The sequence below is a fragment of the Thalassophryne amazonica genome, chromosome 7, assembly GCF_902500255.1.
Source record: "Thalassophryne amazonica chromosome 7, fThaAma1.1, whole genome shotgun sequence".
Lineage (NCBI taxonomy): Eukaryota > Metazoa > Chordata > Actinopteri > Batrachoidiformes > Batrachoididae > Thalassophryne > Thalassophryne amazonica.
Window position 1 is genome coordinate 40,188,527 of NC_047109.1, and position 17,736 is coordinate 40,206,262.

General features: G+C 41.7%; 1 protein-coding gene across 1 annotated transcript in view; it reads left to right on the forward strand.

The window, feature by feature from the left end:
• The window catches only part of LOC117513818 (cytochrome P450 4B1-like), a 122,134-nt gene extending 118,170 nt beyond the window's left edge, over window positions 1–3,964 (forward strand). The window contains exon 12 of the mRNA XM_034174047.1: window positions 3,547–3,964. Within this exon, the coding sequence (XP_034029938.1) occupies window positions 3,547–3,727 (181 nt within the window). The 3' untranslated portion in view covers window positions 3,728–3,964. The remainder of the gene's footprint in view (window positions 1–3,546) is intronic.
• Window positions 3,965–17,736: the final 13,772 nt, after the last annotated feature.

The following is a 17,736-nucleotide window of genomic DNA, read 5'->3' on the forward strand; positions in this document are numbered from 1 at the left end:
GCCCGGGTTAACTTATTTTAGACATAAGCCAAATGCCAATCATTTTAATCAAAACAATTGCCCAACATTTGTTTTTGTAATGCTGATGTCTTATAAATAGTTAATGGGCTAAAGTTTGTCCAGCAGAACTATAAGAGGTGGACTCCCCAAACTAAGTGGAAATACTTGGTTAAAAGACAAACACATTTGAAGTCCTTCATGCAGACTTTGTTTTGCAATCAAATTTATAACAAAATTACACACAAAAGTATTCAGACAGGAAGGCAAACTGGGTTGTACAGGACAGTCAGGTGCTTAACAGTTGAGAACATAAAGTAGCTGAAGGAAGGGATTAAATAAACAGAGATAGCCAACACATATACAGGGCTGGAAATTTGAATCTGCCTGGTCATACCTATAGCCTCAGCCTAAGCATGCTGTTGTTTTGCTGAGTGTGTTGTGGCTGTGCTGAGTGTGCTGTGGCATGGATTTTTAGGGGGGGACCGTTTGGTCTGCAGTCTGCCAACTCCAGATGTAGAGACGCTGTCTTGGTCAGGGGCAGAGAAAGGAGCTGACCCTATATAAGCATGTTTTTGATTATGGGAGGAAACCAGAGTGCCTGGTGGAAACCCACGTAGACACGGGGAGAACATGCAAACTCCACACAGAAAGAGCGGGAAGCAATACCACAACATTCTTGCTGTGAGGCATCAGTTCTAACCACTAAGCCAGCTTTGTAACTCTGCAGCCATGCAATGACATCGACTTGCGCATGACCCTTTTAAAGTTCTCCATCACGCTGGTGGGTGTCTTAATGCAATTTACTGCAGGAACAGTGTTTTTCTGGATTAATTTGTGCCTCAACGAGCTCCACTTCTTTCTACAATCCTCAACCTCCAAACCAACATAACGGTACATGCAATTTCCCTACATGAATTGTGAGTGATTTGAGTGTCTTTGTAGTTTTTAGACTCCTTATTGTAAAGTTGGTCATATTTGCAGATTTTTCTGCTCAAACATTCCTCTATTTGATCCATGATCGAAATGTAATTGGGGTAAACACTGCAAAAATTTTTAAAATATGAGGAAAGAGCAAGGAATGAAACCGGAAAAGTGACCAATCAGAGCCCTTGCGGTCTCTGTCGTTGTACGTAAGTGGTTGTATTTGGTTTGCCACACCCAGGGATATGTGTGAAACTTAACAACATATTACAGTGCATGCAGCAAGCAGCATTTTGATAATAATCACCGGCCTTGCATAAAGGCCTGCTGCATTTAGGTGCCAGGTCTGAGCATGGTTTGAAAAAATAAATGCCTGGGCTTTTAATTAAGGAAATAAAGTATGTACTTTCCTTGAATTGGCTAGTGTCAGTGCTGAACTTCATTTCATACCTCTGTTTGTGACTGGACACACCCAGACTGCTGTGTCTGGTACATGCGAGGGGTTTTTAATGAAATGCATTGCGGTGGGACGGGAGGTTTTGTCCGATGTGAGTGAAAACCTATTATACAAAATCCGGTATATACGGTGTTTATTACATGGAAAACCATACAAAACATTGTGACTTTTGCTTTTGTCCGGTGAGTGTGAATATCCAATTAATTCAATGACTGTTTAGGCGGGTTTTACTGTATTTTACACAGTGGTTGGCAGAGTTCAGATAATCCGATAGCAGATAATTATCGAAGCTAATGTTTTTGCTATCGGATTAGCTTTTCAGATAAGTTTTAAAACCATCATCGGACCAATTATCTTCCGATAAATTTAGTTCCGATAAGTTTCAGTGCAATAACATTTTTTTTTGCTGCTAAAGTTTAATGGTCAAAAATGTTTGTAAACCCTAAAATCAAACATTTTAGCCTGTTTGTTGTGTTTTTAGCAGACTGGCTCACGTGATTGGTGGCTCGACGCAGGGGGCATTGTGGGTAGTGTAGTTCAGGTTCACTTTGGACGTTACAGTGACTCGTCCACTTGACACAAAAACAAAACAGACTAATTTTAACATTATTTTCTTTTATTTCTTTGTGGCTGTAATTTAATCAACAAGACTCTGTGGTGGGAGAGAAGCTCTCATGACGCAGCTGCGTGTACAGAGGGAGAGACTTTTCTTCATGTTTAGACACTGTTTTGGATTTTTAAAAAAGGACGCTTTATGTGGATTATTTATTCAGATGAATACCACTGAAACTAACAGGTATGAATTTATATTTACTACGTGTATTTTATTCTGCCAATCAATGCATTAATGGATGTATTTTGGTTGTTTAAGCCGCAGGGTTCAATGCGTGTGACAAAAGTGTCAGCTTTTAGCTTGTAAATGACGGTGTATCTAATACTGAGATAAACTGTGACTTCTAATACTGTGTTTAACTGCTTTTGAAAGATGATGACAGTGTTTTGGGTTTTATTTTTTTATTTATTCATTTTTTGTGTGTTCTTTGTGTTTGTGAGCCTTGAATTTACCCAGCAGTCCCTGCGGCGCTTAAAGTGAAACTGGTTTATCAGATGCCGACAGTGTAAATCAATACTAATAGTTGTTACGTGAATGTTTTGGAACCACATATTGTTAATTGCAGGCTTTTTGAAATGCAAATCACCACGAACATGTATTAGCATGGTGGTTTAGAACATATGGAATTTATCAACAGCTGATACTTACTGATGTGTGTATGATTTATTTATTTATTCATTTATTTGTATTTCCACACATAGTAAAGTTTGTCCATACATGCACAGTTTGATAAATGGAGACCCAGATTTAACTTTTTTGCAGTATATTTAGCATGGTGGTTTAGTGGTTAGCACTGTTGCCTCACAGCAAGAAGGTCATGGGATTGGTTCCCACCTGTGGCTCTGTGTGGAGTTTGCATATTCTCCCTGTGTTTGCGTGGTTTCCCTCTGGGTGATCTGGCTTCCTCCCACATCCAAAGACATGCAGGTTAGGAGGACTGGAAGCTTTAAATTGCCCGTAGGTGTGCATACGGGTGTGAATGTGTTTGTTTGTCTATATATATCTATATAGACATATATAGACATATAGCCTCATGTAGACGTATATATGCTTATATGAGGCATTGCTAGACACGAACCTCTGTGAGAACGACTTAAAACATGCTCTTAACAGGATATTTGCTTAAAAACAATCGCTCTGCTTCACTACTGACCACTGACTTCTTCTAGTAACTCCAACAGTGTCAGCAAAGATACTTTATGTCCTTTATCACACTGACCTTTAGTGGAGATCTATTATCAGTTTGCCACCTTTATTCTGAATAATGAGACAGTTGAAAAAAGTTGGAATTGTCTCTATGAAGTGTTGACATAGTTGTTGGATTGATTCATATCATCATCTGTGTATTGAATTTTGAGTTTTTACTGGCATTCTGACACAAGACATTTTCCAAATATTTGGACAGTTTTTTGTTTCTTGCTTCATTTCATAGTGTAATAAAACAATATTAATAAAACATATTATTAGGTGTTTGTGTTCCATTATCAGTGTGCAGTTTGATCCACTTTGGTATGCCTCACTTTTCTGCTTCTTTTTATGTATTTTCCTCCCTTAGGAACTGCATTGGTCAAAACTTTGCCATGAATGAGATGAAAGTGGTCATCTCACTGACACTGAAGAGATATGAGCTGATAGAGGACCCCACAAGGAAACCTAAGATCATTCCCAGACTGGTGCTTCGCTCACTCAATGGCATCCACATCAAAATTAAACCTGTGGATCCACAAGGGGAGTAACTGTACCATCAAATACGGAATGGATTTTTTTAATAGGATTATTTGGGAAATATTGTCCTATTCTCCTTACTTTCATCTTTTTCCATGTTTCTGTCGGGTTGATGGTTCTCATACACTTTCTCTGTGCAACCCATTCCTGCACCTCCAATCCACTCACACCCATTTCCTTAGGCCCCCTTTGCACACGACAGTGGCAATTGTGCGTCTGTTCTGCAGCTTAAAGCGTAGCCAATCCACAGAGGGGATGCAAAAATACCTTTCTCTGTAACCGCTTCAATTGCCGTTGTCGGTTGCCATCACATTTCCTCACTTTTCATGCATACTGAGAGAGAGAGAGAGAGAGAGAGAGAGAGAGAGAGAGAGAGAGAGAAATGAGCTAAATATTAAGTGGTTAATTTTTCACACTCTTCAGTTTGGATTTATCATGTGTTTCTCCATCATTCACACAGGACTGAAAAAAGTCACGTTACTGTCCAAAAACTCACTTTGTCATCCTCAAACCGTGCTCCACACTGACTTCTGTGAGTCAAACTCTGGATTATACAATTTACAGAACAATGGACAAAACTGCGGTGAGTCCACAGTGAACTTAATGTTGGTGTTGTTGTCTCCCGTAGAGTTGGTGTGCTACAGATGATGTCACATTTTCATGGAGATCTGCCACTTTTTTGACATACAGTATATGCTGGATTTTGAGTGGTTTGCCATCATATTTCCTCACTGTTTGTGCATACAAAGAGAGAGAGAGAGAGAGAGAGACAGAGAGAGAGAGAGAGCAAAATGAGCTAAATATTAAATGGTTAATTTTTCACATTCTTCAGTTTGGATTTATCTTGTGCATACATTTCTCTTTCATTCACAGGGGCAGCGTTGGCTAAATCTGCACAAAATTGGATCACTTCATAATTAACATAGAGATGCGCCGATCAGGTTTTATGCTGTTGATTCTGATATTGATCAGCCTTGAATGCCGATCACCGATTCTGATCACATGGATTGGCTGTAACTTTTTTGATTTAGTTATGATGAGTGCTGCTGGCTAAAATCACCTTAATTTAGAAAAAACTCATATTTTACTTAATTCTTCAAGGAAAAATATATAAAAACTTTGCAGGCACAATGCGGCAACTGTTCAGTCAAAAGGACAACTGAAAAACACCTAAATTTACCTGCTATCAGTAACACAGTCTTTAACAGATTGAAAACATTAAGGCTCTCAAAAATGCAGAAAGTCAAATAAATAAAATGCAATATATCTCACAACATTGCGGAAATCAAATAATGTCAAGTAAAAAGGTATATTCAAGTCAAATGCAGATTAAATTCAAATAAAATATCATAAGTTACTAAATAAAAAATACCTGAGCATGGCTTACTGTTTTGTGCATGAGCAAATGCCAGAGGTGGGACGAAGTCACCAGCAAGTCACTCTCAAGTCATGAATCGGCAAGTCTCAAATCAAGTCTCAAGTCATAATGACTACCAATTGTTTGCAAGCTGACTTGAGACTTGCCGATTCATGACTTGAGAATGACTTGACAGTGACTTTGTCCCACCTCTGGCAAATGCTGTTGTGCATTGTCAAAGAAAAACAAGAGTTTTCCTTTTTCTTTATGGCCTGGTTGTTGTGTGTTGGGGGGTTTGGCTGGATGTTTTTGTGTTGTTTTCTGTTCTTTGCTCTCCAGGTGGTATGCAAACTGGTTTTTGTCTGTGGAGAAGGTGCTGGCAGAAGAATCCTTCACCCTCATCAACATTATTGGCTGCACTTGTGGAGGATGTCCACGTGCAGGCCTAATGACTCGCAGCACCTGTGGATGATGCTCACGTGCGGACTTAAGGACTTTCAGGTGAAGCAGATAATTAGATGGCGTTCTGCATTTAAGCCATGAGTGGTTCAAGCAGAATTGCCGGGAACTCGACCTTGTGACATTCGTCTGTGAGACGCTGAGGACCGTGCCTGGGTTTGACACATCGTGCCTGTGAAGGAGGACGGGTGAGGGACACATGCTGTCAGCACACATCAGAAGTGATTGATTGTCTGAATAAGTGTTAATAGTAATTTGGTATTTTGTTATGCAGTATATTTGAACATTGATGAGAATTGTGCAGCTCGCTTCTCACGGCCGTGGCGTGCGGACTGATGATCCTCCACCTGTTGTGAGAAGCTGCTCATTTACATAAAGCTTAAATTCAGACCTGAATGTGTTGCTGATAGTGTGTGCCTTTGAAGGATATTAGTTGTAGCTGTTGACTTACCTCACCTCTTCTATCCTTCACAGAGTCAGTTTGTCGTGTCCACCTGGGGGGTGTTTGGCGGTGAATTTGAGTCCAGAAGCGCCGGGCTTCGATCCCTTTGGGCGCTGGAGAGCGCGCCGTCCTTCACTCCGCCAGACAAACCATATCTTATGTTGTACACAATTATTGCACAGAAAGGGAAATAAATGTTTTGTTTTTGGAACCACTTTCTGGTTATTTAGCGCTGGGTTCAGTCAGACGCAGGTCCGCTCCTCAACCCGCGTCGGCACATAACACCGGTAGCACGTAGCGGGGCTCCAAGTGAGAGAGCAGTCGGCAGAACCCGTTGCCTTCTACCCTTGAGAAAGGGTGATCATCTAACTCAATGAATTCAGTTATTTTTCAAGTTATTTGTTTCGCCTTCTGACTGCCACGCTCATACGAGTGAGTGTTATTTGAGCTTGGACTGTGTTGGGCTGCTGTCTGATAGTAGCTGCTGTAGCTCTTCTTTTCATTCTCTGCCGTGAGCCTTGAAAACTCACCGTACTCCAACAAGTGTTTGGTCTTTAAAGGTCTGATTAAATCAGTGGTTCCCAAACTTTTTCTGCCAGGCCCCCCTTTGGCCAATCAAAATTGTCTCAGGCCCCCCCTACCCCTGACCGTACACATCAACATGTAAATGTATGACAAACACTCAGTCACAAACTGCTATTGTTTATATAGAATAAACCTCAATGAAACTTTGAACTTTTGTAGAAATAATAACAACCACAGCTTATAACTGTTTTTTAAAATTCTGAATGTCTGAGGATGAACATTTCCCTGTGAATAAAACATTGAACATCTTGAATATGTTTTCTTCCAGCCCTGCAATAAGTCAGTGGCTACAGTGGGCTTGTTTTGTGTCACAGATCTTCCCCAGTCTTGGGTGCAGCTGTGAGGCAGCCACACTCAGTTCATTTTCAATGTCCAGTTTTGATCTGTACTTTGTCTTGATGGAGGCAACAGCAGAAAAACAGGTAGGATGTGGCAAAAGGGAGGAGTGTGGTCAAGGCTGTCCTGCCCAGCAGTGGGTACTCCTTCTCCACTCCAGTCTAAAATGCAGACAATGTCTTGGACTTGAACTCCAGTCGCATCCTTGAATCTGAGGTGACATCAATGAACTGCTCTTCCTCTGCTGTGCTAAAGTCATCAGCTGGAGTTGCACTGAAGGGGTCTCTGATCCAGTCATATTTTGATGAATCTTGCACTGGAAAATACTTTTGGAAATGTGTTTTAAGGGCAGAGATGTGATTTTTCATGCATGGGATCACTGTGTTCTGCAGCTTGTTTGAGTCAATGAATGACTTCAAGCTTTCAAATGAGTCTATATTCCCCCCCGTAACTCGCTGCTCCCACATCCCTAATTTTCTTGTGAATGATGTGATTTTATCTGCCAGCTGTGGGATGTGTGTCTTAGTGCCCTGCATCTTCAGATTAAGTTCATTAAGTTTTTGAAACATGTCACTCAGTTATGCAAGCTTCATGAGGAAGTTATCTTTAAACTTGTGGGCAAGCTCATTACCCTCCTCCTCCAGGAAGATTTTGATCTCATCCAGCAATTCAAACACCCTGGACAAAACCTTCCCCCGTGACAGCCACCGGGACTCGCTGTGGAACAGTACAGCTGTGTGGTCGGAGCCCATCTCCTCACACAAGGCAGAGAAAATCCGGGCTTTGGCAGGTCGTGTTTTGATGAAGTTTACCGTGGCAATAACGTCGGTCATAACATCATTCAGCTCAGGACTCAGCTGTTTGGAAGCAAGCGCCTCTCGGTGTATCATGCAGTGCGTCCACTGCACGTCTGGGGAGACGCGCTTGATGAGCGCCTGCAGCCCTCCCTGTCTCCCAGCCATTGCTTGAGCGCCGTCTGTGCAGGTTCCCACACAGTCCTCCCATTTTAAATCAGCATCTTTCAAGTAAGTGTCAATGATGTTAAACAACTCACCCGCAGTGGCCCTGTTTTTTACAGGTTTACAGAAAAGCAAATCTTCCCTCAAATCCTCACTATCGATGAATCTGACATATGTTATTAATAAACAGTCCTTGTTGCTGTCCGTGGCTTCGTCCACCTGCAGAGCAAAACGGTTGTGTTGTAACTTGTCATTGAGCTGCTCCTCCATATCTTTTGACATGTCATAGATGCGCCTTGCAATGGTATTGTTTGATAGAGGTATACTTTAGTTTATTGGCAATTGTTTCATCAATCATCATGGAAACCATATCAATAGCTGCAGGCAGTATTAATTCCTCAGCGATGGTGTGTGGTTTTTTACATTTTGCAACTCTGTAGGCTACTTTATAAGAGGCAAGTTGCGGATTTGATGTAGAAACAGCTGCGTTTATAAACGTATTCTGTTGTGCACGACAGCAGAGAAGTTTTTTCCTGAAGCACTCCACAGGCTTCTGTGTGTGTGCAGGATGTAAGGTCTCTAAGTGACGCTTTAGCTTGTTTGGCTTCATGCTGTCTGAAGCTAGCACTTTGAGGCACAGCACACACTGTGGTCTCTCTTCATTACCCACCGTTGTACATGTGAAGCCGAGGGTGAGATATGAATCGTCATATTTTCTTGACTTTGCTTTAGTATTGTCTGTTGCGGTGTCATTATTGCCCTTACGTTTCCCTGGTGGTCTGCTGACATTTGCCATGGTTTGCTAGCTGTCCAACACAAAGTATATTGTTTATATTTAGCCTTGTCGCGCCCCCCCCCCCCCCCCCCGCAATGACGCCGCACTCCCCCAGGGGGGCGCACGGCCCACTTTGGGAACCACTGGATTAAATTAATTGTATTGAAGCATTTTACCATACTTCCGCCCATGAGGATTCAAATGTTCCATTGCTCTTACAGACCGTACAACAGTTCTGCATGGTGAAACACTGCACAGGGCCTTCTTATTTTGAGTTTATTGGAGGTTTGCAAACCAACACCAACTGTTTGAAAATATGAGCTACAGGCAATCGGTTTTTGTGGTCAGCAATGAAATGCATTGATTGGCAGATGCTGATCACATGCCTTTTCACAGAAATTGGTCAATATGAGCAATGATGGAGAAGGACTTTCGGTTGGCACCAAGGTGCTTCTGGCAGACCGGGAGGCACCTCAGGAGGGGAAAACGGGGAACCATCCAAGTAAGGATGGGACTCCGTTGATCTCAACAGAGGATGTAATCTGGCGCTGGAAGGAACACTTTGAGGAACTCCTGCATCAGACCGGAGTGCCCTCTATAATAGGGACACAGCTGGAAGCTGATGGAGGATTATCATCAATTTCCCTGGTGTAAGTCACTGAGGTAGTCAAACAACTCAGGTGCAAGGCCCCAGGGGTTTATGAGATTGTCCACAAATGCTGAAGGCTCGGTGTGGAGGGACTGTTTTGGACAAGGCATCTCTTCAACATTGTGTTGAGGTCTGGCACAGTGCCTAAGGAGTGGCAAACTGAGGTGGTGGTCCCCATATTTAAAAAAGGTGACCAGAGAGTGTGTGCCAATTACAGGGGCATCACACTACTCAGCCTCCCTAGTAAAGTCTACTCCAGTGTGCTGGAAAGGAGGGTTTGGCCGATAGTTGAACCTCCAATTGAAGAGGAACGATGTGGGTTCTGTCCTGGTCATGGAACAATCAACCAGCTCTTCACTGTCACAAGGATCCTGAAGGGTGCCTGGGAGTATGCCCATACAGTCTACATGTGTTTTTGTGGACTTGGGGAAGGCGTATGATTGTGTACCCTGGGAGATACTGTGGGAGGTGCTGTGGGAGTATGGAGTGAGGGGGTCCCTTCTCAGGGCCATCCAGTCTCTGTACTCACAAAGCAGGAGCTGTGTTTGAGTACTTGGCAGTAAGTCGGACTCATTTCTGGTGGGAGTTGGCCTCCGCTAGGGCTGTGCCTTGTCACCAATCCTGTTTGTGATATTCATGTCCAGGATATCGAGGCATAGTCAGGGGGAGGAGGGTTTCCAGTTTGATGGGCTTAGGGTGTCATCACTGGTTTTTGCAGATGATGTGGTCCTGTTGGCTTCATCGGCCTGTTTCCTCCAACACTCACTGGATCAGTTCACAGCCGAGTGTGAAGCGGCTGGGATGATGATCAGCACCTCTAAATCTGAGGCCATGGTTCTAAGCAGGAAACCAATGGATTGCTTACTCCGGGTAGGGAATGAGGTCTTTCCCCAAGTGAAGGAGTTCAAGTACCTCGGGGAAAAGGAAAGTCTGGGGTCACCTGCTGGAGCTGTTGCCACCGCGACCTGATACTGGGTAAGCGGTTGAAGATGAAATGAAACATTGCAGGGACTGAAAAAGTCATGTGACTGCCTGAAAACTCACTTTGTCCTCCTCCAGTTGGAGCATCCTCCGGCCTTGGTGACTCTTCTGTGGAAGTCAGGTGCAGCTTCAGACTTCACAGCTGTTTGTGAGAGGATACTGAGCCAGCCTTGTAAGGTCCTGGTGGCAGCTGTGTGGCTCTTAGGCGACACAACGGACCACATCCCTGTGTAACAGAGGTTTTAATTATCCCCCATTTCTATCCATCCACCTCCAGCTCCGGCTTCCCCTCTTTCTCGTTCCATGTGCATCCATTCTCAAAACTCTTTCATTATTTCTTTTCCTGTTCAACTTTTTAACTTCACACATGCATCTCAGCATTCTTATTTCTGCCACATGTACCCAGCTCTCTCTTCTTTTCTGGGCCTCGTACATCACTGCTGGTCTTAGCAGGTTAGGTCATACCTGGGAGCAGGCACTGGTGTCTCCCATTCCACCAAAACACAGTACCAAACTGGATGGCAACCAACCAGGCAGATGTCTGGTTCATCCCTACCTCCTGAATATAGCCATCTTTCTGCTGCTGCAGTGATAATTTTGAGAAGATATTTTGGCTTAGTCATTGTCTTGACTAAAATGTCATTGAAAAAAAAATCATAGAGGAGTAAAATATTTTACTACAAAAAATACCTACTATTATAATCACAAACACAACTCTCCAGCCAAAAGTGCATTTAAACACAGAGTCAAATATGCTCCGATAGTGCATGCGTGAGAATGCTTTGAAATGACCCTCGATTTGTTTTTGGAAGGTGAGGGAGGAATTCTTTTTCTTTTTTGCTGCATTTCAGCACCATGGACAGCGAGCGGCAAATTTCAGTCACACGCAGCTCGCAGACATCTGCAACAGGAGCAGCAGGGTAATTGTCCAACAGCTTCTATTATTACACTTTGAGAATTAGAATAATTGTATTAATGACCAGTGGGTGGCGAGTGGGTGATTTATGTGTACTTGTGACTTCTGATCCACGAATCACATATGTGTGGTTTGTGATGGGTCACAGGTTGATGCCAGCTGTTGCAGTGTCTCTGCATTTATAAATTAGACGGTAATTGTTTGCAATCCCAAAAGTTTGTGTAGACAATATAAAATGCAACATGTTAAAGAAGATCTCTGGGACAGAGCTGCCCTCACTGGAATCTTGCCTCTGATACTGCATGCTCCTCATTCCTTTATACATGTCCTGAACAGTACTTACAAACTTCTCAGGTACTCAGTTCTCCCTCGTATGCCCCCAGTCTTTGATGTGTCACACTATCATAGAGTTCTTCACCTCTAAACACATCAAATACAAGACTTTCTCTTTTTCTGACTTGTTTTCCCATTGGGAACACTGCTTCAGTTGTTCCTCTACTTGACATCAAATCAAACTCAATGGTGGTCTCTTCCCTTCAACTTTTCTTTGCTATCATTTCTCATATTTTCACTGTATGTGATATCAGTTTGGTCCCTCTATATGTTTCACTATTCTGAACAGCTTTCTTCTCCTTATACTAGAAATGGTCAGAATCACATTTTCTTACATTCCTTTTTCATTTTCTCCTGTTCATATATCATTTACATCTAAGCCCACAGTATATGCATTTCCTCTTCCCTTAAACCCCTTTACCCTTCTACTGATATTTGATCAGGTCACTTTTACCCTCTTTGGGAAATATCTCTGGAATAAAATGTTTTGTAATGGACATACCATAATTTCCAGACTAAAAGATGCTACTTTTTCACAAGCTTTGCACACTGTGGCTTAAACAATGATGCGGCTAATTTATGGATTTTTACAGGCTTTCTTATAAGTCAAAATATGTCAATTGATGCTGTCCATTAATTGACTGAAAGCTGCGGTCCTCATGCAGGGTAAATTCACACACACAATAAATATAAAGTCTTACCTGTTAGTTGTAGTGGATTCATCAACATGTCCTGAAGAAAACAACATCTGGAAATTCCTTGTCATGACTGAAGAAGAGTCCCTCTGGCACTTTGCGTGATAGTTGCGCCTCCGTCAGATCAGTCAGCCCCTCCATCGGGTCTCGTCTTTGCGCCACAAGTTAGAAAAGTCAAAGCGCCTCATTAACGTCTCACTAACCACAAACACCAGGCGATCCTGGCTGATGATGACATGATCTCATGATCCACAAAGAAAAAAAAAAACTTAAAATTACTCAGTTATCTGTGTGGAGCAGAGATGCCACGCGACAATGTGCCCACGCTGGATGACGTGCTTGTCAGAAAAAAAAGCATTTACAATATGTATTTAATTAAAAGTTAAAAAAATCTTTCTGTCCAACATCTTTCTGAATAATATCTCATGTTACAACATGGAGACCCGCGACTTATAGACAAGTGCAGCCTATTTCTGTACAATTTCTTTTTTCTTTTTAAAATTGGTGGGTGCAGCTTATATTCAGGTGTGCTCTATAGTCCGGTAATGATAAATTACAGAAATGTTAAATTCAATTACTGATATATTTTTGCCACACTCGTGGGAGGACTTAGACAAATGTCACAGCTAACTCAAAAGTGATTGCCTGCTCACTATTTCCATGCTGACAGTGCAAATGGCCACACATTTTCTAAGTGTCCAGTGAGCAGTGTTGGATGTTCATGTATGTCACCTGGAATTTGGCTGACACCTGCTGTGAGAGGGATCGAACGGGCTCTCACAGTGCACACTCTGTCTTTCGGCCGCTGATGTGTGTGAACAGTTGTACCGACAGGTGTATGAGGCATTAGAGGCAGTGCCGATTTTTCACGAATGGCATGCAATTCCTCCTTCATGCGCTAATCGGCTTCAAACGTGTTATGTGTGAACGGGCCCTTAGATTTAGTTGTGGTTATGGGCTGTGTTTCGTCTAGCCATAGTGGAAATTGCAACACACATCCTAACATCACTAATGGACACATTTCACAGTGGTGGTAAATGCTGCGTTAACATTATAGAAGAAAAATTTGACATTTAACAGCTAAAAACATTTCAGTAGAAGCTCTGACCAGTAATTAGACTTCCTGGGCACACAATTTCAGTTGTAGTACAGTTGCAGTACCTTTTGTAGTACATTTTCAGGTTCTGTATTTTTGTCTTGCATTGTTCAGCTTCAAAATAGTTAAGCCTGTTCTAACAACAAGCAGTAATGTTCTGTGCTTCAACAACTTTGTGAGTCATTGTAAACAATACATTATGATTAGCAATGAACTAGCCTAGGTTTGGGTGTATGCGATCAAATATTTGTATGGGTGGTTCTGTGATGGCACAACCACTGTTGAGCCTTCATGCCGTCACTGGCCCAACTCAAATAATAGTTATTCAAGAAATGTCTCTTTGACATGGGCTTATCAAAACTCATGCATTGAAATTATGGTGATGTAAGCTACTGGTCAGGTTTCCAGATGTTATAGCTGAAAAACTGAAGTGGACTGATGACTTTCACTTTGCTGTCATATCAGCCAGTAGGGTCAGCAACATTTTAGCATCGTGTGTGATGGTACAGCTACTCACATGATCTGCTACTACTTGGCAATGTAGATCAAGATCCAAATCATGCTAATGTTACTTCATTGTGTACTCTCTAACACTTCCTTTTTCATGATGGAACTACATGATATCCACTGGTCAGTAATGAGAAAACATTATTAAATCTTAGCTGAAACTTTATGAATGCTCCCTCAATTTCATGCACATACAGTTGTGGTCGGACGTTTATATACATTCATCGTGGGTATGAATATCAGGCCCCGCCTCTCGCTTTCTTTCATGATACCTTGATGAAATGCCTCACATTTTCGTGACACAGTAAAGTTTAGTTCACTATTTTTAACCGTAACCATAACCTCTATGCCCCCACCACCACCACATTGCCCCGAATTTTGTGATGCCATCACATTTATTTATTTCATGACACCATCAAGAACATTTGATGCATTTCGTGATGGTATCATGAACTAATAGAGTAAATCACTTTTCATGATACCATCACGAACTGGTGTGAGGTCAGGTTGGAATGTCATAGTAATTTGGGCTTTTAGTGATGTCATTGAACTGTTCTTTTACCAGGGTGGAATGATTGTACAGCATACATATTAATGACTTTTAAAAACAAGGATTGAGTGCACATGTATGAATTTATTTTAGATCTTCTCTCACCCAAACAGGGTCAGAATTATACATAAAGACTCAAATATATACATACATTCACTTAATCTTTTAATAAGTGGTACTTAAGGTTCAACAGTGTCTTTTATCATGACTTGGCCGATGACTTTTAACCCCTTGGTAGTGATAATGACTGATTACAACTGGTAGTCTCTCTTTGCAAGCATAAAAAGGATGTGTTTGACAGCGCTCATTGGATTGACCAATACTGAGATCAAGGGGAAAGTCCAAGGAACTCAGTGAAGCTCTAAGAAGAATGGTAGATTTGTAGAAGTGGGGAAGGTCTCTTGGAGCCATTTCTAAACAACTGGTGATTCCGAGATCACCAGTTCAAACAATTGTGCCTAAGTACAAGATCGTCTGATGTGTCACCACGATGCCAATGTTCTGTAACCCTCAAGTAAGAGGAAATTGGTGAATTGCTCAGGAACAACACAGGAACTACCTTAGGCCTGCCATGAACTGGAAACTGCAGGAACACCAGCATCACTTTACGTTGCCATGGACTGAGAATGTGCCGATCCAGAAAGAAGACAAGTTTTGTGTTCAGACAAGACAAAAAAACTGCAATTTGGCCACACTGGCAAAAGATGTCTTTGGAGGGGTAAAGGTGAGGCTTTCAAAACCTGAGAATAGTGTACCAACTCTCAAGCATGGTGGTGGCAGCATTATGGTCTAGTGTACACCAGGGAATTTTATGGCCTGTGGGCTGCATATGGCCCTTCGGCTGACTCTGACCGGCCGACAAATACCTGGAAATTAGAGAATAAGATATTTACTATTCTACCAAGTTAGTGTTGCATCTGACCTTCGTTCAGTCAGAGTGTAGCAGAGCCTGGCACAGAGCGATTGCCCCATGCCACAAAGCCTGGCACTGCACAGGCTTCTCGGTGATGGGAAAGGTGCAGGATCATTCACTTTTTCCTGACGATTTGTGACCTTTTCTCCTTCATTCAGCTGTCATCGTGTCCCTTTATGACTGAACTAAAACCGCATTGTTTTTATTTTGAAACCAGTTTTTTGTATTTGTTCTCAGAAGTGATTAATCCAGTCAATGGGTACCACTCCCCAAAAATGTCCGGTAATGCCAAAAAGAGAAAGGTGGATGCTGAATGCTGAATTTTCAACAAAATATGGCCTCCTAAGTACTTATTTATTGAAGTTAGGGGTAAAGCTGTTTGTTTAGTTTGTGGAGAGCAGGTCTCCGTGTTCAAAGATTATAATTTCAGTCAGCATTACAGCGCGAAACATGTGGAGAAGTATAAAAAACCTGACTGAAGCTGAAAGAGCGTGGACATCAGAAGCTTTGCTAGCTAAGCTAAGCAATAAGGCTTTTTGTTTTTTTTGTTTTTTTTACCAAGTTTCATGTATCCAGGGAAGAAGCAACCAAGACCAGCTTTATGATGGTTGTCCATTCGGGTCCTCCCATTTTTTGTGTTCCGGGTCACCACAGTGGATACAACCAGATCCGCATTGATATTTGGCACAGGTTTTACACCGGATGCCCTTCCTGAGGCAACTCCAGTGTTACCTGGAGAAACACACACAGCCGCTGGTGTTCCAAAGAGGTCTCCCATCCAAGCACTAACCAGGTCCCGCACTGCTTAGCTTCTGAGATCTGACGGGATCAGGCTGACACAGAGCAGATCGGCTGCCAAGACCAGCTTTATGATATCCCACAAAATCACTAAAAACAGTCAAAACAATGCTATTTACTGCATTTTATATAGGAATAAAATTATTATGCACACTTGAGTTTAACCTTTTGGCCCTCCACAATATTTTCTGTTTCTCATTTGGCTCTTTGCAAAAAATTATTACTCAACCCTAATCTAGTGTTATCTTGCTGCCAGTGGTACTGGTCCATTGAACAAAGTGGATGGAATAATGAACGAGAACTGCCTCCAAATTCTTCATTATCACCTCAGATCAACAGCTAGACAGGTGAATTTTGGCCAAAATTGGGTGTTCCAACAGCACTAAGATCTCAAACATACATCAAAACTGGTTGTCGGTTGGATAACGCAGGCTTGTGAAATGACCTTCCAAATCCCCAACTGTAACCCTAGTGAATTATGTGGACTATGCTCCTTGCCAGGAAACCAATGCTAAATGAATGCTACCAATTCTGCCAAGAAGAGCGGTCAGATATCCAGCCACGACTATGGCAGAAGCTTGTTGATAGCTACCCATAGTGTCTGGTCCAGGCACATTTAGCCAAATATTAGTGAGGTTGTATGTATATATTTGAGCCTGTATATACAAGTATAACTTTGTGTGGATTAGAGAAGATCCAAAATAAATTCAAACTTGTGCACCCAATTCTTCAATCTACAGTAATAACAATAATAATAATTTATTAATTTATATAGTGCCAAATCATGAGTAATCGCCTCAAGGCGCTTCAAAATCTAAGCGTGCATAAACAATCATTTGACCCTGAAAAAATAACAGTTCAAAGGCATTAAAAGCCCAAAATTCCCATGACATTCATGCCCACAGTGAAAGTATATAAACTTCAGACCACAACTGCACATAGTGTATTGTTAGAAAACTGACAGCCAGAAGACCGGGAATATATCATTTAATTTGTTATTGTAAGTAATTTGGCATCTTTTACAATATATCAGTGTTTGTAGAGACAGTCCTCCATGTGACGACATAATTCTGTGGTAGTTGTTTATGTGTTATTCTACGTTGGAGTCATGTGGTTTTGTGTAAAGACATAACTGTCAGATTGACGTACCATCATTACTTTTATCATTTTTCCAAGAGCATAATAGAAAAAGGCAATGCTGTTTTTGATGCCTTTTGCTATAGTTTGCATCAAATTGTGGAATGATTAAAGTCTGTGTAAAGCAGTGATAAAAGTGGTTTGTTTTTTGCATTTTTGCTTCACAGGTAAATGTTATTAACAGCCAAGGTTGGGTAGGATTACTTTGAAATGTAATCCAAAAGTAATCAGATTACAAGTAATCCAAATGTATGTACATACATACACTCAACAAAAATATAAATGCAACACTTTTGGTTTTGCTCCCATTTTGTATGAGATGAACTCAAAGATCTAAAACTTTTTCCACATACACAATATCACCATTTCCCTCAAATATTGTTCACAAACCAGTCTAAATCTGTGATAGTGAGCACTTCTCCTTTGCTGAGATAATCCATCCCACCTCACAGGTGTGCCATATCAAGATGCTGATTAGACACCATGATTAGTGCACAGGTGTGCCTTAGACTGTCCACAATAAAAGGCCACT